Here is a 23,600-nt window from a genome sequence, read left to right on the forward strand (position 1 = left end):
GTATATAGCCCAACTGATCACTGGAAAGTGGATATTTGTAGAAATGTCAGCTTTAAATTATAAAAAGGCATAGTGTACATTCATGACACTGGCCAAAAAGCTTATTTAATTAAACTGCAAAAGTGTCGATCTTGTTACAGTTTTATATATATATATATATATATATATATATATATATATATATATAATCACCATTTGAAAATGCTTACGGCCCCGTTTGACAGAATGCCCCGTATGTAAATAGCAGAAGATACTGCTGCTGTGAGGCTGACAGGGGACCTGTTGATTGGTTGCTCTGTAAGTGCAGGCTGGAAGCTCGCCAGGGCCCTGGCTGATCTGGAAGCAGCCGTCGCAGTTTCGACGAGCCGTCAGCACAAATAAAAACTGGTCGACAGCCAGGTCGCTGCAGTCCTCAAGCGTCTGGTTTTGCAACGCCCCTCTTCAGGGAAGGGAATGGTCGGCTTTTAAACGGATAAGGCGAGTGGACCCTTTCTAGTGTGTTTTGCGGGAAAAGTGAAACTGGATCTGCGAGGACTGGATGTCCGAAAACAGCTGAGGAAAAGCGCAACATTAACTTTACTGAATAAAATAACCACCTCTAAGAAGAGCCGGATAAGGTTAGTCACCCTATTATGTTTGTGCCCGAAGGATACGCATTTTTCCTTATTTGCTTACAGAAGAGAGAGATGGAAGGAAGTCCATATGGAAGCACGATTAGAGCCGTTTCATTTCCCTTTTAATCCCAAAATGCAGTTATTGATGATATGTTCAAATGTATATGTATGTATAGTTCAGAGTGTGTCTGACTTACAGATGTAAGCTGATATTGTGTTTGACAGATCTGTAGATTTCACAGTTCAGGGTTTGTGTCGACCAGCATCAGATCAAATCTAACTTGCCATCTAATCTTTATCTTTGCCTGTGCAAAAGAGATTCCTTATAATTTTATTTAGAATTGCATAGAGTTACTGTGGCACGACCTTATTGTGTTCATTCATATGTGTAAGGTGTGTTATATCCTGGTAACTTCCTCTTCAGGTGCTTACAGGTGTAGATGTGATCACCTCTTTCTCATATGTTTGAGCAGGATGTTAATACTTGTTTAGTTTAAAAAGTCACTTGTTATTAGAGGGTTTCTTTCGTTTTCTTAAACGAAGACTTTTCGAAGAGTCTTAATGGTGCTCTTTTCCATTAAGAGCTTCCATTATGTCTGTCAGCCTAAAAAAAGGGCCATAAATTACTAGAATAGTAATCCATATGATTTATGACAGCTTGTTTGATGAACAGACTGGGATTTAAGTCGTTTTTCACAAACAAATCTTCAGTCGTACCAACATTGTCATAGTTTAGGTCGGACATTGATTGTAAATAAAACTGAAACTTTTGAAAACATTTTTGTTCATTTAAATAAAGCTGAAATAAATAATCAGAAACTTAAACTAAAAAAAACAAACAACAACAAAAAAAAACCTTCCTACCTGCAATTAAACTTGAAATAAAAGTACTAAAACACAAACTGAAATGAATATGAATTATAGATAAAAACATTTTTATAAAAGGTTAAGGTATTCTCATTATTGCTTCCCACTTTAAGTACTGTTTTTATGGCCAGAATGAATTGTGCTGAGATGGTCTCAGCTGTAATGGCTCTTAATCAAGGAAAGATCCTCACTCAGCATGTCTGATGTTCAAAGAAAAAAAAGATAGATAGATGACAGTGCTGGAAGAATACTTTAACTGCATATGAGTGGCCCAGAGTATCAAAGGGCTTCAGCTAAATGGGAAAAAGGGCCATAGCATCCTCAGAGCCCAACATATGAAGGTGGTTTTCTTCTGTTTGACAACCTTTATTATTGACTTTCATTGTAAATGGTGGCTATATAGCTTGTCTGTCTTACATTTCCACTTTCCCTCCACCCCTCTAGATGGCGTCGGCCAATGATACCCGTCAGCAGACGCAGGTGCAGAAGGATGTAGCCGATCAAAATTTTGACTACATGTTCAAGCTGCTCATCATCGGCAACAGCAGTGTGGGAAAAACTAGTTTTCTGTTCCGTTACGCTGACGACTCCTTCACGTCTGCTTTTGTCAGCACGGTCGGCATCGACTTCAAAGTCAAAACGGTGTACCGCAATGAAAAACGAGTCAAATTGCAAATATGGGTGAGTTTGAAAGATGGGACATTGGAGTTATTCAATAGTTAAAATGAGGATAGTGAGTAGTATTTATAAAAATATCTGTTCATTCATGACTAATTGCATTGATAAAGAGGAACGATATTGTTGGCATCACTTTCATTTTTTTTCTAGCTGATGAATGAAAAAAACAATGACAGCCAATCAGAATCCATCCTGCTTTTTAAGCTCTTGAGCATTTAAAGCAGTAGATGACAAAACGTCTCCGGTTACTGTCGTGACCTCGGTTCCCTGAGAGACGGGAGCGAGACATGGCGTAAACGCCTTAGGGACTCCCTTCCTTCCTAACCTACCTGAAATCTTATTGCACAACGCCAGTGAAGTTGCAACTCTCACTGGCCAATGCCTGCCAAGATGGCTAATAGGGGCGGGGCTTCCGCCGCTATATAATGCGCTGTTTTGGTGGCATAAGCTCAGAATCTTCCGACTTCCGGATTGCCGAAACTGGGCCGTGCAGTCGATGTAAACTCGCAAAGCCCACACTGGGCACAACATCTGATTAGGTGCGGCATCTGATGTAGCAGTGAAAGCAGAAAGTGCCACCACTTGCGCTCTGAACGGTGTCGAGAGCGATTTCAGCATGTAGCCTAATCTCGGCTTGAGTGTGAAGTTACAATCACCTAGTCTAAACTGCATGCAGTCCGCATTCACAGAGAGCGCTTGTAAATCCCCCACGCACTTGACCGAAGTAAGGGCGAGCAGCAGTGCGGTTTTAAGCGAGAGCTCCCTCAAGTCAACAGTCTGAAGTGGCTCGAAGGATGGAAGGGCTAGCGCCCCCAGCACCAAAACCACTGTAGGGGGGCAAGAGGGTTTTAGTCTTTTCGCACCTCTCAAAAATCTGAGTGCGTCCCCGCCTAGGGGAGAGCGTGACAGAGAGAAGAACAGAGGGCACTGCGTGTTCTCCTCCGTTGCGAACAGATCCTCCTCCGCTTTTCCGAACTGTTCCCAGATCAGCCTCACTGTCCTGGGGTTCAACCTCCATTCTCCGTGAGGAACCCCGTCCCTCGATAGCATATCTGCGCCGCTGTTCAGGCATCCTGGAACGTGCGCCGATCGAATGGAGAGCAGATGGTGATCGGCCCACAGCAAAGGTGTGCTGCCTGTTTGCAAAGGGCTCCAGAGTGTACCCCGCCCTTGCGGTTTATGTACGATACCACCGACATGTTGTCCGTGCGAATCAACACGTGCTTGCGTGATGAAGCTCTGAAGAGCCAAGAAAACCGTCTTCAGCTCAAGGCGATTTATGTGCCACGTTCTCTCCGACTCTGTCCAGTAGCCCGAGGCGGTACGCCGTCGCAATGAGCTCCCCAGACCGTCGTCAACCTAGGCTCTGTAGGTGAAGTAGTAGAGCGTGTTTGTGGCTGTTGAGCACTTCCTCTGAATCAGCCAACACCAGCCAATCGTCCAGATAATTTAATATATGTACTCCGCTCGCTCTCTGAGGGGAAAGTGCCGCATCCACACATTTCGGAAAAGTACGTGGCACCAGTGCTAGACCGAACGGCATCACCGTGAATTGATACGTCGTGCCTTCAAACGCAAATCGCAGAAAGCGCCTGTGACAAGGGGCAATCTGGATATGAAAATACGCGTATTTCAGGTTCACCAAGATAAACCAATCTCCGGGCCGAATCTGCGCGAGGACCTGTTTCAGCGTTGTCATCTTGAAAGTGCGTTTGTGTAATGCACGGTTGATGGGCCTCAGGTCTAAGATTGGATGGAGACCACCATCTTTCTTTGGAACGACAAAGTACCGGTTGTAAAACCCGCTCTCTCTCTCTTGCTTGGCGGGACCGTTTCTATCACGCATTTCGAGAGAAGATTGATGATTTCTTGCCTCAGCACCGGCTCGTTGTGTGCTGAAACCGTTGACATGACCACACCATTGAACCGGGGTGGTCTGCGCCGAAACTGAAGTGTGTATCCGTTCTCTATTACGTTCCGTAACCAATCCGAAATGCCCGGAATGGACCGCCATGCGCTCGCAAAGAGACACAGAAGGCGGAGCGTCTCGCCTTCTGTATTCTGAGCAACGTCGCCGTAAACCGGGATTGTGTTCAGAAAAGCTTGCAGGGCAAGTGGAAGTGCTGTATGTTAGCAGGGGTCCCGTCTCGCTGATTAACGGGGAGCATGAGCCTACTGCTGAACGTGTGACACGGATGTGCGTATGTGCGAGGTGTTGGGAGCGAGCTGCGGCTGCGGGGGTTCGACAACTGCCACAGATGTGTACACATCGCCAGATACACGGAGAGGCTGACAGCTCGGCCCTATTAACCGTTTCATGGCCAAGTGTGAAACCTCTATTGCTGGAGGAGGAGGAAAAAAGCTCTTCTTATGAGGGTGTCACAGACTTTATTGCATTCTGAACATACACAACACAGACATTCTCGTAGTCGAGAACATCTCGGGTGCTTCGCAGCGGGCCTGCCACTCTCCTCCTCTGTATACCCCCGTCAGGAACGAGGCTTCTGCTCCGACGGAGGAGTTCCCCTGTTCCCCTGTTGGAAGGTTGGACGGCCGGTTGGAAGCAGAAGAGGATCTACTACGTGCTGGAGGCTGCCCCGCAGCCCGGCACGGCAGGAAGTGACTCATCGCCCTGGAGCGTTTCTGTGCCTCTGAGAAGCGGTCCGCGATAGCCTCCACTGCGTCTCCAAAGAGGCTGGATGGAGAGATGGGAGAGTTGAGCAGCGCCCTCCTGCTTCCTTAAGCTCAGTGAGTGTCAGCCACAGATGTCGGTGGAGCACCACCATGTAGCCGATCGCCTGGGCTGTCTTCTTTGTGGCTTTAAGTGCAAAATCCGTCGCCACACGTAGATCTTTAAACGCCTCAGGATCTGCCCCACCCTCGTCCAGGGTTTTCAGGAGCTGTGCCTGAAACACTTGGAGCACTGCCATCGTGTGGAGCACCGAGATCGCTTCCCCCGAGGAGGCATACGCTTTATCCGCGACATGTGTGGTCAAACGGCAGGGCTTTGTTGGCAGCGTAGCACCCGCCTTCAGGGAGGTGGAGGAGGGGCAGAGGTGCGCGGCGGTGGATTCCTTGATGGGCGGGATGCACGTATATTCTCGGGCATCCGCTTCGTTGACTCTGGTGAAAATCTCCGACCCGCCAGCGTGAGTACGAGCCGACTGGGGCGCAGCCCACGCCTTAACAACCTCGTTGTGCAGGTCGGGGAGGAACGGTGCTCGCTTCCTTGGAGCGCCAACTCGAGTGAAGGAACCACGAATCCAGCTTGCTCTTAGCTGGTTCATCAGTGGACTCCCACTCTAGACCGAGATCGCTCACGGCCTTGGTGAGAATCCTGACGAGCTCGTCCTGGAACGCGCCATGTCCCTCTACTTCAGAGACTCTCCTCCGCAAAGCACACCGGAGAGTGGGGGAGCGATGGTGGGACGTTGCCGAGAGAAATCACAGAGTGCTACGTTCCTTCGGGCCCTAAGCACCCGCACTGAGAACTCCTCGCAGTGCGGGCAGCTCGACCCGTTGAGTGCTGCCTCCGCATGGGACCGAGATCCAGGCACAGGATGCAGAACTCGTGAGTGTCCGGGAGCTCGATGGGTCCCGAACACAGCGTGGGACATGCTGTAACGCCGAGAGGGAAATCCGTCTTCTTGCGTCTTCTCCACAGCTGTCTTCAGTAGGATGTGTGAAAGAGGAAGATTCTGAGCTTATGCCACCAAAACAGCGCATAAGCTGGAGCCCCGCCCCTATTAGCCGTCTTGGCTGGCATTGGCCAGTGAGAGTTGCAACTTCACTGGCGTTGTGCAGTAAGATTCAGTAAGGTTAGGAAGGAAGGGAGTCCCTAAGGCATTTATGCCATGTCGAGAGACCGCTCTCGAGAGGGAACTGCAGTGTGTGCTTAAAATAAACATTATCATCCCTTGGTGTGGGTGCTAATATAGCTATCATTATAGACCTTTATCACACTTCTGCATTCGAAAAGCGGAAGATTTAAATAGTAGCGTAAAAGAACTTCCGCAGCAGCCTCTATCAATGGCTGTGCCCATAGCACGGCATTGTTGCGGATTATTTATGTCGAATTCAGCACAGATACATATTCTAAAGACACCAATCTCAGTTTACAACAATTAATTGAGTATTATGAAACGAAGGAATATGTTGTCACGATATCCCGATGCGTATTTCGTGATTTAAACAGGAGCATGCGAGGCATACTTTATGCGTAAAGGCAATTCTTCACAGTCTGATCCCCTTATTTCATTACAGAACAGCGAGAAAACTATACAAACAACATATCACATAAATAAGCATTAGAATTAGCCAAAGCTTAAAATATTACTTATGACTAAAGGCTGTATAGAAGGATTAAATTAAAAGTTTAGGGCAAACTAGTTGTATTAAACATAATGCTTACATTTTTTCACGCGCTGACTTTATGATGCAATCCTCTATAATTGCATCAAATTGAAGTTGTTCAAATAAAGAAATATTTCTAGCTCATAGACAATAATTAAAAATAAGTTTGATCATCTTAGAGTTATTCTCTGTGATTGCGTGCAACGATTGAATATCATTATACTGTGAACAAGACCGGGAGGTTAATCACAATAAATATAATTCAAAAATAAACAAAATAATATTTAAAATAAAATTTAAACAAGTCAGAGTATTCCTCGGAAAGTAACTTGAGCTGTGTGCTCTTCATTAATCTGACTGGCAACACTGCAGCTGACAGTCACGTCGCTCAGATAAGCTAATGTTATACATTAAAATGTGCATGGTATTAAAATGTTGCATGGTATGGAATCGGTATAAATATGCAGTTTTAACATTGACGTTTATTGCGTCAAAGTTCAACTAAACTAAATTAGTTTAATTTTCTTCACAAAACTGGCGTCTGTCCATTGACAATAAAGTAGGCGGAAATTCCTTTACGCTACTAATCGGAGCTGGATGTGATGACACGCAAACTGGGATAAAGGCCTATTGTTATTTTTATAGTTATCTTTCTTGGCGACAGGGTTGCCAAGTCTGGGAATTGGGCTACTTTTACACTGTTGCCGTGGGTTATTTTTCAGTCCGTGGGTTAAAGTGATCTCTCCTCCACCACCGGGAATGCGATTTTGATAGAGTGGACCCACAACGAAGGGGAAAAAATGCAATTGAGCTGGTTTTGTTTCACAGACCTGGCAACCCTGGTGACCAGGACTTAACTTCCTATTCATTTTTCCATAGGGTTTCATCAAAGAGTTATAAGCAATAAACCAAAACAACCAGCTATGGGGTGAATCACAACATTTCAAGCAAAAAGTATTTGAAAGTCAGACAAAAGACAAAGACTTAACGGCTTTAATGAGGGAAAGAAATAGTCCCATGAAGCATTGCAAATGACATTGAATTAAAAAACAAAACAAAAAAAAAAACATTTTTACTATTATAAAAAAAAAAAAAAAAGGTTTAAATGTAGGCTAATGGCTTCCACGGAAGCAAATACCATCGATTAACAACCTCAAAGTAGGTCTATCTTAAAAGGTTTATAAGTTATTTTTAAAAATCAGTTCTCCTATGGAGAAAATGAATAGGAATTTTACTTCTGGATCCCGACTGCAGTACTCTGTGAGACATTTGGTGCAACACTTTTGGTTCCCATTGTTGTAATGCATTCGGTGTCATTGCAGTTATTTCAGAAGAATAATTTCATGGCTTTACTCTGTTACGATTCATATTTCACAGTTTAAGCCAGAAAAAAAAAAATGTTATTGCCAAAGTCAAATGTGGTGAAAAGAGGATATGCTAATCATATGTCAGCATGACTTACTGATACCTTGATCAAGATAATCTAGGTGAGGTGTGTTTTAGCAATGATGGTTAATGTTACAAAACATCCAGAATGACCCAAAGCAGATGGCCCCATCATTTGACGCATTATTTGTGAAGCGAGCACACACACACAGGGCCAAATCCATTTTGAGGCAACCTTTAGAAAATAAAAGCCATAAAATCAAATTGGGTGTGCTTTTTGACCATCCAGACCAGCCATGCATCTGCCTTCTGCCTTCACTAATTAAATCAATACCAAGACAGGAAGTGTGTCAGAATATCAACTGCCCAGTCCTCCCAAGAGTGTAGTTCTAAGTGAAATATACAGTTATATTCTGTAAATTCTGACACTGTAATTTTAGTTGTTATTGCTGTGCGCCAGTTCGCAGCCACAGCCTTCCTCAACAGAGGAAGCGACAGCACTTTCTGTTGATGAAAGGAAGTGGGTGAGAACGCCTCAGAGGTGTTGAGTATCGTTTTCCCAGAATGCACTTGTGTGTTGATAACCCACATATAGAACATCTCATCTCTGACTGCAGTGGTCTGAGATTGACGAGAATAGAGCTACAACCCGAATTTCGGAAATGTTGGGACGTTTTTTAAAATGAAAACTAAAAGAATTTCAAATCACATGAGCCAATATTTTATTCACAATAGAACATAGATAACATAACAAATGTTTAAACTGAAAAAAGTTACAATTTTATGCACAAAATAAGCTCATTTCAAATTTGATACCTGCTACTCGTCTCAAAATAGTTGGGATGGGGGCATGTTTACCATGGTGTAGCATCTCCTCTTCTTTTCAAAACAGTTTGAAGATGTCTGGGTATCGAGGTTATGAGTTTCTGGAGCTTTGGTGTTGGAATTTGGTCCCATTCTTGCCTGATATAGGTTTCTAGCTGCTGAAGAGTTTGTGGTCGTCTTTGACGTATTTTTCGTTTAATGATGCGCCAAATGTTCTCTATAGGTGAAAGATCTGGACTGCAGGCAGGCCAATTCAGCACCCGGACTCTTCTACTACAAAGCCATGCTGTTGTAATAGCTGCAGTATGTGGTTTTGCATTGTCCTGCAGAAATACACGTCATCTGGAGGGGAGCATATGTTGTTCTAAAACCTTTATATACCTTTCAGCATTCATAGTGCCTTTCAAAACATGCAAGCTGCCCATACCGTATGTACTTATGCACCCCCATACCATCAGAGATGCTGGCTTTTGAACTGAACGCTGATGACATACTGGAAGGTCTCCCTCCTCTTTAGCCCGGAGGACACAGCGTCCGTGATTTCTAACAAGAATGTCAAATTTGGACTCGTCTGACCATAGAATACTTTTCCACTTTGAAACAGTCCATTTTAAATGAGCCTTGGCCCACAGGACACGGCAGCGCTTCTGGACCAAGTTCACATATGGCTTCCTTTTTCCATGACAGAGCTTTTGTTGGCATCTGCAGTAGGGGTGCACCGATCCGATATTCATTATCGGTATCGCTCCAATACTGGCATTTTCTGCTGGATCGGGGTATCGGTCAGACGAGACCGATCCAAATCCGATATTTTGTGTATACTATTGTGTCATTGTTAAGCCCCACAAACACATTATAAAACAATATAAAGTATTTGTGTAAGTCAAGTAAACTCTTCATGTAAACTCTTCTCTCCGCTGCGGCTGTCTGTCATCCTCCATTCAGCATTCAAACTGCGTGCCGCGTGCGGTTACGACACTCAAGACGATGAAACTCTCTGCAAGATTATTAAATGCTCCTAAGATTATACTTGATCTGTAAATAAAAATAAATGGTTTTGCATAAAAGGACATTATCTTGCAGGACTGCCCTGCTAAAAAAGAAGCCCAATAGAAACCATCACAGAAATTCAAATGGTTTCCATTAAAATACCATTATGAACCATTAGCTTTTTCCAGTAAAACCATTACAAAAATCATTTTTGTAGTCTGTTTTAGGCATTTTTCCAATAGGATTTAACATCCCACCAATAGAATCCATCACATACCAGTAGACACCATTATAGTTTCCATTAAAATCAATACAATTCCCATTATAACCATTAAAACTATTACATTTTCTGTTGTGTTTTGGGCAGGGTTCTATTGTTTTTTTCAGCAGGGTGTATCTTCGTGCTGTTTGGACTAGAGAGCTCTATGTTCTTAACGAGCACATTCACTGAAATTTAAAACTGTTAAAAGAAAAGGCTCAATAACAATCGCACAGATTTAATACACTACGCATTAATATCTCTTCACTTTGTGCTTTGAACCTTTCTATGCGGAGTGCTGAGCGATGTGACTCCGTGTTGCTTCAAGCGCATCATTCTGCGCAGGGGATTTGTGCCGCTTTATATTTGGAGCCTTTTCGTATCATAATACTTTTGCACAATGAAAGATTATTAATAGCCTTTCTTGTTCGTCTTATCTATCATATGTTTCTGCCTCATTACTGTGCTATACATTTAAAAGAAATGTCTTTTAATTTTACAGTATAGGCCCTATATATTTATATATAAATATATTACTTGTTTTTCATGAATGTATTTTACAACAATACAAAGAGCAATCTATATCATTTTACATTATCATTTTAGATATAGTCCTACACTTATTCACTTTTATTTGTTCCCCACTAAATAATGTTTTTTTTTTTTCCCCACTAATTTTATAAAATTGTGCACTCATGATTTTTCTAGAGTAACTTTTGCTACTGAATTATCCACTAACCTAGTTTATAATAGTATTTTTGTCATCGATTATAATTATATATGCATTCATTTGTTGTTTTTCTTTACAATAAAGTTGTCTATATTTAGTAGATTGTGTGTAACACAAAAAAAAGTCATGATTAGGTCAACACACATTGAGGTATAATAATTCAACACTGATTTTAAAAAACTGGCCAGGTATCGGCTCTATATCGGTATCGGCAGATACTCAGAATTTTTGATATTGGATCGGGATCGGTTCTGAAAAAGTGGTCTCGAGCCACCCCTAATCTGCAAATGGCACGCTGGATTGTGTTTACCGACAGTGGTTTCTGGAAGTATTCCTGGGCCCATTTAGTAATGTCAATGACAGAATCATGCCGATGAGTGATACAGTGTTGTCTGAGGGCCCAAAGACCACAGGCATCCAACAAAGGTCTTCGGCCTTGTCCCTTACGCACAGAGATTTCTCCAGTTTCTTTGAATCTTTTGATGATGTTATGCACTGTAGATGATGAGATTTGAAAAGCCTTTGCAATTTGATGTTGAGGAACGTTGTTTTTAAAGTATTCCACAATCTTTTTACATACTCTTTCACAGATTAGAGAGCCTCTGCCCATCTTTACTTCTGAGAGACTCTGCCCCTCCAAGACATCCCTTTTATAGCTAATCATGTTACAGACCTGATGTCAATTAACTTAAATAGTTGCTAGATGTTCTCCCAGCTGAATCTTTTCAACATTTATTGCTTTTTCAGCCCTTTGTTGCCCCCGTGTCACCTTTTTTGAGATCTGTACCAGGCATCAAATTTGAAATGAGCTCACTTAGTGGATAAAAGTGTAAAATTTCTCCATTTAAACATTTGTTATGTTCTCTATGTTCTATTGTGAATAAAATATTGGCTCATGTGATTTGAAAGTCTTTTAGTTTTCATTTTATTCAAATTTAAAAAAACGTCCCAACATTTCCGGAATTCGGGTTGTAAAATAATTAGCTTTTTACATGCAAACCTAGTTTTGTTTGGTACCAGGACAGTGATTGCTACTATATTTGTTGTTTTTGGCACATTGTAATGTATTGCTAGGGTGTTGTTTGATGGCCCAAGTCAATAGAGTCCACCATCAAGTCTCTATGATATTCAGCTTTCTTGGGTATTTTTTATTTATATATATTTTTCACCAATTTTATCATTAGCCGAGTGAAAATTATATGTAAAAACGGCATCATGTCAAGTCTGATAGGCTGATGCACCACTGATGGCATAGTCCCAATTGATGTATCATATTACACTGATGCTTTATCATACATTAGATCTGAGGTTTCCGTTTAGGATGCACATTTTACATTGAATATCAAGTGATGACCCAGTGCATGGGTGTATTTATTTATTTATTTACGATATCAAATATGTTTACCGTATTATTTATTATTAGACAGAAACTTAAATTCAATGCAAATGCAATTTCCCTGTGAATCCATACTTAATGTAGTCTAAATGCAGTTGTTTTCCTTTCTTTTAAAAATGAATGCATCTATTTATTTTGCTCTCTTGCGAGGTTGTATGGTTAGTTGCATTTTATTATTTGCATTAAGCATTGAGATCCAAGAGCGCAGGCCAAGCCTTCTGGTGTGTGTGTGTGCGTGCATGGTGTATTTAGAGGGTGGGGAAGACACAGAGACTTTTCTCTGACTAAGTGTTTGGAGATGTTTAGTTAATAATCAGTCATGTTTTATTGACTATATTGCTATAGCAATGAGAATGTGCAGTATCAAGCCAATATGGTTTGTGTCTCCATACATGCAAGTTTATTTTTAAACATTCCACTAATAAGGTGAAAAATAGGGCCTTAAAATGTTCAAATGTGTGCATATATTATTATTATTGTTATTATTATTTATTCATTAATTCTTTTTTAATAAATGGTCAGTGAATGTAAATATTATGTCTAATTAATTAATAATTACAGTTAATTCAATTGTTTTATTTTTATATTTTTCAAATTTTGTTTTCTTTATTATTATTTTACTACATTAAATTACCCATTCAAAATCATCAAAATAACACCATTCTTGTATGATTTTAATCTATAAGTTCATTTCAAAAGGTGAAAATCCTCATTAAATGAGCTTAAGGTGTATAATAGTTGATCTAATATTCTTTAGTTCCCTCAACACAAAAAACCATGGGGATTTATGCGTCCAGTGCTTTTTATAAACTCTTTGGACACCAGAGTGTACCTTATTTGTGGAAAGTACTTTATATGTGCGTGTTCACTTTTACATTTCTCTGTTTACTTAAAGGAGGAGTTCTTGATTTAAAAACAATGACGAAAGTAATTTGAGTCATTTTGCTATGAAGGAAGAGCAAATATTATACATTACATTAGATTAGTCATCAGAGCTCTGTACATTTAACTGCTGTATTATTGACACAGTCATGGACGTTGAAGAAAAATTTCATTGACATTTCCTGACTCTAAGGCTTGCTTTAAGATCTTTCAGTTTGTAAGATCACATTAGGCATAATGTTTATAGATATGATTGACTTGTCTTTGTTGTGAAGTCAGTCGTCATGCGTGTGTGTGTGTGTGTGTGTGTGAAGGGCAGGTGGCACATCTTATCTCTGTTGAAAGAAGGGGCTGAGGCTTTTGTCAAGCTCCCATTAGTCTGAATTCGGCTCTTCCCCTAAAATACAATACATATATACAAGCCTCGAACAGCTGCCCAAACCAATGGTTACCTTGGTTATCTACATAGGTGAGGTCACAGCATTCTAAATCAAGTCAAGGCTTCTCAGTATCATGGAAACTAATCAGACGTTGCCTAGTTACCACATTAACGTGGCTGTTAAACTCTAAACCCCTGACTCTGTTTTGTTTGCATTGCATTTACTTGAATAATTTATTTTTTTATTATTAATATATAAATAGATACAAATATATAAATGAAAATATTAATTTGCTAAATTCATGTAGTAAAGGCAAGAAATTATAGATATGATTCATATCAGACTGATGAAATGTAACACACTATGCAAAATTTTAAATAAATTTTTTGATACTTTTGGAGCTTTGGTTTTGCCTAAATTAATATAGTGAAAAGCAGTGTGGAAAACAATTTTAACTAGATATTTTCTGTATTTTACTTGCATTAAACCGTACGAGTCTATATATATGTATGTGTGTGTGTGTGTGTGTGTGTGTGCATTTGTAATTTTATATTACTTAATTATATAATTTTTTGATGCACTATTAAATAGTTTTTTTGTTGCACTTATAATTAATGGTGAAATATCCCACTTTTTCAAAGTCAGTGCTCTACTGGAATATTAGACTCTATTAACAAGAAATAACAGCAACAAATCATTACAAAGAATAACTCATGAGGATGACTCCAAAAAAAAAGCAATAAGTGCTTTCAGCAGGGTTTCTGCTGGACAGTGTTTTAAGAAAAAATGCTTTTAGATATAAGTTATGAGTTTGTGTATTGACCTAAAAGAATAGCGAATAGAGACATTAAATATTTCTTGTATGTTGTTCCTCAGGACACAGCAGGGCAGGAGAGGTACCGCACTATTACCACAGCGTACTACAGAGGGGCCATGGGCTTCCTGCTAATGTATGACATCACTAACCAAGAGTCCTTCTACGCTGTGCAAGACTGGTGAGCTTACTTTATTTACAGTCCTAGAGTCAGATGTCCTGCTATTACCACAGGTAGGGGGAGTGATTGAAAGGTCAAATGTTCATTTTTAAAGTGCCGCACATTTCATAATGACCTCCAAGGGGGGCGCTCATGAGCATGAAACTGACTGAATTTGTGTGTGTGTGTGTGTGTGTGTTTTCCAGGGCAACTCAGATTAAAACGTACTCGTGGGACAACGCTCAGGTGATTCTGGTAGGAAACAAATGTGATCTGGAGGACGACAGACTGGTGTCCAGAGAGGACGGACAGAGACTGGCTAATGAGCTAGGCATGTTACAGGACAATAAAAAACAACATTCACACACACAAGCCTGTAAATGGAGGTTCCAAAATGAACTTTTTTTGCAATCCCTGCCAAAAAAAAAAAAAAATTCTTATTGGCTATTAAATTGTATTCTGCATTATTTTTATATAGTCATATGTGCTATATTTATATTACTTTTATGGTCCCTCCTTGTCATTTTGGAGTTTTACCGACTCATGCATTTCCATTATATAACATTTGAGTTGCCTGGATATTCTTCAGAAATTCTCCCTTCTGTGTTCCACATTAAAAACTGTCATACAGATTTGGAAGGACAGGATGGGAAGAATGAACCATTTTAATTATGGGAGGCAATCTATTTCTTTAAACTATGAAATGTTGAAGTTCTTAATAAAGTTGAGGGCCAGCTGACATGCGGTTTAATTTAAAGCCAAATGCTACTCTCATGCGGTGCTTGGAGAGTATTAGACGCTATTCATGGCCCATCAACCTCTGAATTTCCTCTGTGCTTCAGAGCCTTATTTGGACAAAAAAAGACAGGAAGGAATGATCCAGGCATTTCAAAGTACTGAGAGCAAGTGTGTTGCTCAAAGGGTGTGACTCTACTTTTATTGCCCAATAGATTTTAGATATGTGGTGTAGTATTATACTGTAGGTAGTGATCAACCAGTATGGATTTTTTTTATGGCTTATATAAAATGTATATTTATGATATCATGCTATTCAATTTAAAGATAGCAAATAACACATGCATGACCATTTCTGTAAGTAAATTTATAGTTATTTCACATTGTATTTACTAACAAATGAAAATAAATCAATTAGAAAAATAATTTGATTTAAAAAAATAATAATTGGAAAAAGAAGATATAAAATTTGTAAAATAAACAGATTATTTGATACTTATTTTAACCAAATTACACTTTATGTATAAATAATGATTTTTTAACACAAGAAGACCTAACAGCTGGATTCACCAACATTTGTGAGGTCCATGGCATTAAATATTTATTTGATATCCAGAGACTTGATTAAATGATATAAAAGTATATATCTGACTGTATATGAAAAAGTACTATAGCATTTGCATTTCATTTATTAGAACTGTTAAAAAAGGCGATGAAGATGGAGAATAGGTCCAGAATAAAAGTCCCACATATCGGCCAAACAGAAAAACTCATCAAAATGCCATTACTAGCAGAATACATTAACATATAATTATTGGTCAGCTAATATTTGATGTTTTTTAAATTCTCCACATCAGCTGACTGTTAATTATATGTGAATAATGTGTTTGTTCTGATTGTAAAAATAATACTTTGGGGTTAGTAAATGAGACGGTTTTATTTAAATGCAATATTTGTCACATTTCATACCTATTGTATGACTCTATATCTCTTCCACTTTTTCTCTCTTTCTCTGCCGTCTTTTTGCAGGCTTTCAGTTTTTCGAGGCCAGTGCAAAGGATAACATTAACGTCAAGCAGGTGTTTGAGCGGCTGGTCGATATCATCTGTGACAAAATGAACGAGAGCTTGGACGGAGACCCCAGCATGTTAACCAATCACAAAGGCCCGAGTCTGCAAGACACGCCCCCTGATGGACAGAGCAGCTGTGGATGTTAATGATCGTCTCTCAGCAAACACTCATACTTGAAGGCAAACATTCACACACATGCACACACTCCCTCTCTCGCTCTAACACACGTACATCGGGAGAGAGACCCTTTTACAAGCGTACAGCCAGTATATATAGTATGAAATGCCAACCAAACAGTAAGAATACGGCATAAGCCCCTAAAAATGAATAATTTGAGTCACTTAAACAGGCCCCTCAGGGATTGAATGAAATGGGATGGGTTTCCCTCAGCGTGACGTGTGGCTGCTAATACACTGAACTGTGATATCATGATGAAAACAGCCAGGAAAATACTGCATGAAACTGCAGGAATCAGAAAATCACATGCCAAAGTCTCAACTGAATGCTCAACGTTTTAGGAGAGTTTCAAACTACTGCAGTGTCTGTTTACAACATGCTCAGATAAAATGCATCTGGTCATCATTGCGAAGTAGCTTTGAAATGTATACAGATAATTTTAATGGATGCAAGATCATGCTTTACCTTGATATAGGTGATAAACAATTTAGGACTGCTCTGGAAATGTCCGGTCCATATGATTGTCAGTCTTCATAGTTTTTGTTATTTGTTTCAAAGTAAGTCATATTATATTTGTCTTTGCCATTTGCTTTAAATGCAATAAATTTGCTTCCCTGTGGACACTGAAGGAGTATTTGTATAATGTATATATTTATAAAAATCTATAAATGAATTATAAATGAAAAATGAAAACATTTTACACACACACACATACTCAGATATATTATATATATATATATATATATATATATATAATATTAATAAAAAATATACTAATAATTTATGTATACAGTGCCTTGCGAAAGTATTCATACCCCTTCATTTTTTTTCATGTTATGTTGCTGTTAAACTGCTTTAAATTACTTTTTTTCCCACATCAGTCTACACTCCATACTCCATATTGACAAAGCAAAAACAGAATTGTCACAACTTCGAAAATGTATTTAAAAAAACAAAAACAAAAAAAAAGCCTCTTGGATGGGGCAGATGCACATTTTCAAGTTTGTCCAGAAATATTTGATTGGGTTCAAGCCCAGGCTGTGGCTGGGCCACTCAAGGACATTCACAGAGTTGTCTATAAGCCACTCTTGCTGCGTGCATAGGGTCATTGTTCTGTTGTGTCGTGTTTTTCTGAATATCAATATATTCTATGGACAAAGACACAATGGAGGCCGAGTGCACGTAAACACTTTTTCTACTTTACTTAACAACTGTTCAGAAGTATATACAGTGCCACACAGCGCCACCAAAAGCACAACACAACAATTGCAGGATAACCCAATTCTGAACAATGAATACATAACATTTCCTCCCAACTTAAATCAAGGGTGACCATACACAACAAAGTAGTATTACTTTTCTTGAATTCAGCTTTAACCACAGTCCAACAAGCACATTTTACTCAAGCTTACTCTGCATGAATCTCTCTTTAACAATATACATTAGGATGCTTGATAACGGTCAGGTGGTCTAATGAGACGGGTAGGATAGCGTTTTAAAGTCTCTCTTGTTTGTACCATCTCAGAAGGTGCTGTGTCAATGTTACCTGACCCTGGGCTATCAGTTATCACATCAACAAGATCGTTAGTCTTTTCACTGATATTCTCCAGAAGGGAATGCGCTTGGGAATTATCAGAACAAACGGGAACAACTGGCTCAATTGAGGTGTCAGACGATGGAACTCCCTGTCTCAACATTTTATCAACATGACGTTTCCAGGATCCAGCAGCGCCTACATTGACGATGTAGGAGACAGGTCCCGTTCTTGACATTACCACTCCAGGTATCCATTTTTCTCCTTTTCGGTAGTCACGTACAAGGACGGAGTCTCCAACACAAAATTCCCTCGACTTGGAGCGTTCCTGGCGTCATGACTGCTGAGCCTCCTGAGACTGACTCACAGTTCTGGCAAGACTAGGTTTAAGAAGATCCAGTCGGGTTCTTAATTTGCGATTGAGGAATAACATCGCAGGTGACTCCTTAGTAGTAGCATGAGGAGTGTTTCTGTATGTTAACAAGAATCCATCAAGTCTCTGTTGGATCGGAGCTGACCCTCTGGAAGCTTTCAGAGCGTGTTTGAATGTTTGGACAAAACGCTCAGCTTGCCCATTACTAGAGGAGTGATAGGGCGCAGAGCGGATATGTTGCACCCCATTTGCCTTCAGGAAGAATGAGAACTCCTCAGCGCAAAACTGCGGCAACGTTGTCACTGACAATGACGTTAGGGACACCATAATGACTGAAAAGTCCCCGTAAGACTTGAATAGTTTTGCTTGTCGTAGTACTGCCCATGATGGAGACTTCAGGCCATTTGGAGTGCGCATCAACTACAATGAAGTACATATGGCCTTCAAAGGGACCAGCAAAATCCACATATAACCTTTCCCAAGGATGAGTTGGCCAAATCCATGGGTGAAGTGGTGCAGGACAGGGAGCATTTTGGATACGTTGACAGGACTGACATAATTTGGATTGTGACTCAATCTGTCCATTGATACCCGGCCACCAGACGTAGCTACGGGCCAGATGTTTCATCCTTACCACCCCAGGATGGCCTATGTGTAAGTCAGCTAACACCCGGTGGCGGAGTTTGGGAGGTACAATAACACGACTTCCCCACATTAAACATCCTTGTACCACTGTAAGTTCGTGACGACGAGTCACGAAAGGTAGCAAGTCTGTGGGTATATCTTTAGGTTTTGGGAACCGTCCAGGTGAAACCATGTCCAGCACAGATGACAAAGTGGGATCCGTTAGGGTGTCACGTTTAATTTCAGCATTACTGACAGGCAGGGTGGCTACCTGATTGGCATAGAACACATCCACTGTGTCCATTTTCTCTGTGTGTGTCACTGGCAATGGTAGCTGTGAAAGTCCATCTGCATTGGCATGGTGGGCTGCTTTCTTATACTCAAGGACATAATCATGGGCGGCTAAAAGCAAAGCCCATCGTTGCATTCTGGCTGCTGCCATGGATGGAATGCTCCTGTTAGGACTAAGAATAGCAGTTAGTGGTTGATGATCAGTGAGGAGGGTAAACCTTCTTCCGTATAAGTACTGATGGAATTTGCGAATTCCAAAGATTATGCTCAGGGCCTCCCGCTCGATCTGAGCATAGTTTCGTTCCGCTCTACTGAGTGTCCTGGAACCAAAAGCAATCGGCTTTTCCTCACCATTGGGGCACAGATGTGATATCACAGCACCCACCCCATATGGGGAAGCATCACAGGCGAGACGAATGGGTAGCTCTGGATCATATTGCGTGAGTATAGCTGGTGAGGTAAGGAGATCCTTTGCTTTTTGGAATGATTGTTCACAGGCCACACTCCAGTACCATTTCTTTTCTTTACAGAGAAGAGTATTAAGTGGATTCAAAACAGATGCCAAATTAGGAATGAAACGGCCATAGTAGTTAATCATCCCCAGGAAAGAGCGTAACTGACTTACATTAGCTGGTGTGGGCGCTTCCATAATTGCTTTAATCTTTTCTGGAGATTTGTGTAGTCCAGTGGCGTCTATGTAATGACCCAAGTACTCCAATGACTGTTTGAAAAATTCACATTTTTCACGCTGCAATTTCAGACCATATTTTTCCAGTCTACTGAGAACTTAGTCTAGTGTCTTGAGGTGTTCTGCGTCATCTCATCCTGTTATCAGTATGTCGTCTAGATAGCAGTGAGTGTTTGGAATCCATCGCTTTCTGAAATAATGCAGGAGCTGGGGCAATCCCGAAGGGAAGACGGTTATAGCAAAATAGCCCTTTTTGAGTGGATATGGTGAGTAATTTCCTCGACTCCTGTGCCACTGGCATCTGCAAGTAAGCGTTTGACAAATCCAGCTTACTGAATAACTGACCACCAGCTAGAGATGCAAAAAGATCTTCTATGCGTGGAAGTGGGTAGTGGTCCACACAAATGGCTGGGTTGAGTGTCACTTTAAAATCACCACACAGTCTCACTGAACCATCTTTCTTTATCACTGGTACCACAGGCGTGGCCCACTCACTGTACTGTATTGGTGAAATGACTCCCATCTCCGTTAAACGTGTCAATTCAGCCTCTACTTTTGGTCGAATGGCGTACGGTACTATCCTTGGCTGATAGAATTTTGGAGTATGATCAGGCTTTAGCCTAATCTTTGCTTCAATTCCATCCATAGTGCCCAATTCTTTCCCAAAAACGCTGGAGTGGCGTTTTAACACCGTTTCTATAGTGTCTGCAACTCCATACTTGACTGTCTTTATGTCTTGCCAGTTAAGTTTTATAGATCTCAGCCATTCTCTACCAAATAATGGTGGGGCATCACTGATAACCACATACAGTGGCAATCGTGCAGACTGATTATTTAATTTTACCGCTACGTTGATGACCCCTACTGGTGCTAGTGCTTCTCCAGTGTATGTTTTTAAAATAACGTCGGTCGGCTGCAGTGGAATATGCTGCAAGTCATTGCCATATTTTTCCCTTGAAATTATCGAAACTGCAGCGCCCGTATCCAATTCCATCTCAATAATTTTTCCTTCAATTTCTGGAGTTATACAAATGTCAGGGACGTGCTGAGCTGTCTCCGCAGCCACCGCGATCTCTACAGCTTTGTGAAACGTAAGTGCCGCCTCCGTTAGAAGTCGCTTTTGTATCGCTTCATTGCGTAATCCACAAACAGTTGTTTTAAAACTGCTACATACTGTGCAACGGTCTCTGTTTCCTCTTGATTGCGTTTGTGGAAACGGAATCGTTCTGCTATTATGAGGGACTTTGGTGAGAAATGTTCCGTTATCGTTGTTACAATGTCCTGATACGTCTTGTCTCCCGGTTTAGCTGGTGCAATCAAGTTACGTAGAAGACTGTACGTTTTAGTGCCCTTAACGCTTAACAACACCGGTACTCTTTTTTCCTCTTCAATATCATTGGCCTTTGTAAAATGTTCAAACCGTTCAATATATGTTGTCCACTGCTCGATGGCCTCATCGAAAGCATCAATATGCCTGATTGTCGCCATTCTGTTTGTGGATTATGTTGATTTGACTTCCCGTTGATTGCCGTCAGCGTTTTCAACGATGTGCACTCATTTCCGTTATAAAAGTATGCTGGTCTATATCAGTCTGCACCAGTACACGGTTGGAGTCAATATTTCCACTCCTCGTCGCCAATTTTGTCGTGTTTGTCTGAATATCAATATATTCTATGGACAAAGACACAATGGATGCCGAGTGCATGTAAACACTTTTTCTGCTTTACTTAACAACTGTTCAGAAGTACAGCACCACCAAAAGCACAACACAACAATTGCAGGATAACCTAATTCTGAACAATGAATACATAACATGTTGGAAGGTGAAGGTTTGGCCACAGCACCATAAAGCACAGATCAGTACAGTGTTTAACTAGAGTGACCATCAGCTTCTTGGTCACCACACTAAACAAAGTCCTTCTCCCCTCGAACGCAGATGAACCAATGGCAGTCGAGTATCAGTTGCACGGGGAGCAGAACTCGGACATCTTTAGGTTTCAGCGCCATAGAGAAACATTGGAAGATCCGAAGCTGCATCGGTTTGATAGTGTTTATGCTACAAAAAATGCAAAAACGATATGCCTGTGATACTTGTAACACTGATTCCAGGTATCCTGAGAGGATGGGCAATATAATTTATTTTATTAGATTTCCTGAATCCAAACAAAACAGAGCAAATGTTCCTAAGCATTCAACCCCAATCCAAAGGAAAACAAAAACGTTCGTTTTCTGGTTGTCATACACTCATCAAGTTACAATTTTCATCTGCTCAAGCAGAACGTTAATGTTATCTTGTGCTTCAGCAAGGTATCTCTGGCTAAAACTAGCTAACGTTAAAATTAGTGAGTCCATGCTAATACACAAACATAAATAGCGAACTGTTCACATAAACGAAGATCTACATTTCAGTGCCTCTCCATATTAAACTGGTTAAATGTACATTAATTTAATCGTACCCTGCGATACATGAACAGTGTTGATCTGCAATCGTGATGACCGACCGTAATATGAGACTTCTCCCGCTTGCATTGTGATCTGTAAACCCTCTCTTCGAGTTACCCACCGTATTTATTTTTAAACATTTTATAAATCCCTCCATGGAATATTTATTTCCCAGTTGGTGGCCTTCTGTGTCCAAAATTGTGCAAAAACATTGTGGAAAAAGGTTTTCACACTGCAGCTGTCATTGTAAGACAGAGAGCAACTCCGTTTGTTTGTCCGAGGGAGCAACAGTAACTAAGGGGGGTGGGGCTTACCCAGGAGGTCAGCTCTAGAAAGAGTCCTGTTTTTTTCAAACTTCTTCCATTAAAGGTGACCCTTCAATGAAGCAGAATTTCTTTTTTTTCTCTGAACTCTTCCCCGGATGTGTGGCTTGACGCAGACCTGTTTCTGAGCTCTACGGGCAGTTCTTCTGACCTCAGCCAGGGCTTGGTTTTTGCTCTGATATGCATTTTCAGCTGTTAGACCTTTTACATGTGTGCCTTTCCAAATCATACACATTCAGTTTAATTTTCCACAGGTTAACTTCACTTGAAGTGTAGTACATCTACAAGCAATATGAATGCTCCAGAGCTAAGCGCAGGGGCCTGGTGCGACTGCACCAGTTGCACCGCCCAAAGGACAGCCCTGTGAATACTTATGCAATGGAATAATTTAAGGTTTTTTTTTTTTATCATTTATTTTTTTTTTTATACATTTGCAAAGATTTTAAAAATCTGTTGTTTGCATTACCATTATGGTGTATGGAGTGTAGATTGATATGGGAAAAAAGTGATTTAAAGCAGTTTAACACAAAACGTGAAAAAAAAAAATTAAAATGAGGGGGAATACTTTCGCAAGTCACTGTATTGGTGTGAAAAAGTGTTGGCCCCCTTCCTGATTTTTTATTTTTTTGCATGTTTGTCACACTTTAATGTTTCAGATCATCAAACAAATTTAAATATTAATCAAAGATAACACAAGTAAACACAACATGCAGTTTTTTATTATGAAGGGAAAACAAAATCCAAACCCACATGGCCCTGTGTGAAAAAGTGCTTGTCCCCTAAACCAAATAACTGGTTGTGCCACCCTTTGCAGCAACAACTGCAATCAAGCGTTTGCGATAACTTGCAATGAGTCTGTTACAGCGCTGTGGAGGAATTTTGGCCCACTCATCTTTGCAGAATTGTTGTAATTCAGCCACATTGGAGGGTTTTTGAGCATGAACCACCTTTTTAAGGTCATGCCACAGCATCTCAATAGGATTCAGGTCAGGACTTTGACTTGGTCAC

The 23,600-nt window shown here is 40.6% G+C and overlaps 2 protein-coding genes and 1 pseudogene across 2 annotated transcripts; 1 reads left to right on the forward strand and 2 right to left on the reverse strand.

The window, feature by feature from the left end:
• The first annotated feature begins 319 nt into the window (after nucleotides 1-319).
• On the forward strand, nucleotides 320-16,936 carry rab3da (RAB3D, member RAS oncogene family, a). The gene is made up of 5 exons (XM_058788933.1): nucleotides 320-617; nucleotides 1,926-2,162; nucleotides 14,237-14,355; nucleotides 14,541-14,665; nucleotides 16,099-16,936. Exons 2-5 carry the CDS (start codon nucleotides 1,926-1,928, stop codon nucleotides 16,284-16,286), a joined length of 669 nt encoding a protein of 222 aa, XP_058644916.1. The 5' UTR covers nucleotides 320-617; the 3' UTR covers nucleotides 16,287-16,936.
• A 250-nt stretch (nucleotides 16,937-17,186) lies between these two features.
• On the reverse strand, nucleotides 17,187-19,788 carry LOC131548533 (uncharacterized protein K02A2.6-like; annotated as a pseudogene).
• Nucleotides 19,789-19,954: 166 nt separating this feature from the next.
• LOC131548536 (uncharacterized protein K02A2.6-like) lies at nucleotides 19,955-20,821 on the reverse strand. Its single transcript, XM_058789900.1, has one exon. It carries the CDS (start codon nucleotides 20,819-20,821, stop codon nucleotides 19,955-19,957), a length of 867 nt encoding a protein of 288 aa, XP_058645883.1.
• Between the last annotated feature and the right edge of the window lie 2,779 nt (nucleotides 20,822-23,600).

Source organism: Onychostoma macrolepis, chromosome 01, assembly GCF_012432095.1.
Source record: "Onychostoma macrolepis isolate SWU-2019 chromosome 01, ASM1243209v1, whole genome shotgun sequence".
Taxonomy (NCBI): Eukaryota; Metazoa; Chordata; class Actinopteri; order Cypriniformes; family Cyprinidae; genus Onychostoma; species Onychostoma macrolepis.

Coding starts and splice junctions, on each gene's coding strand:
- LOC131548536 (XM_058789900.1), bottom strand. CDS start 20,821: ATGGAATTGGATACGGGCGCTGCAGTTTCGATAATTTCAAGGGAAAAA.
- rab3da (XM_058788933.1), top strand. CDS start 1,926: ATGGCGTCGGCCAATGATACCCGTCAGCAGACGCAGGTGCAGAAGGAT. Junction 14,356..14,540: donor TTCTACGCTGTGCAAGACTG/GTGAGCTTACTT, acceptor TGTGTTTTCCAG/GGCAACTCAGATTAAAACGT. Junction 14,666..16,098: donor GAGACTGGCTAATGAGCTAG/GCATGTTACAGG, acceptor GTCTTTTTGCAG/GCTTTCAGTTTTTCGAGGCC.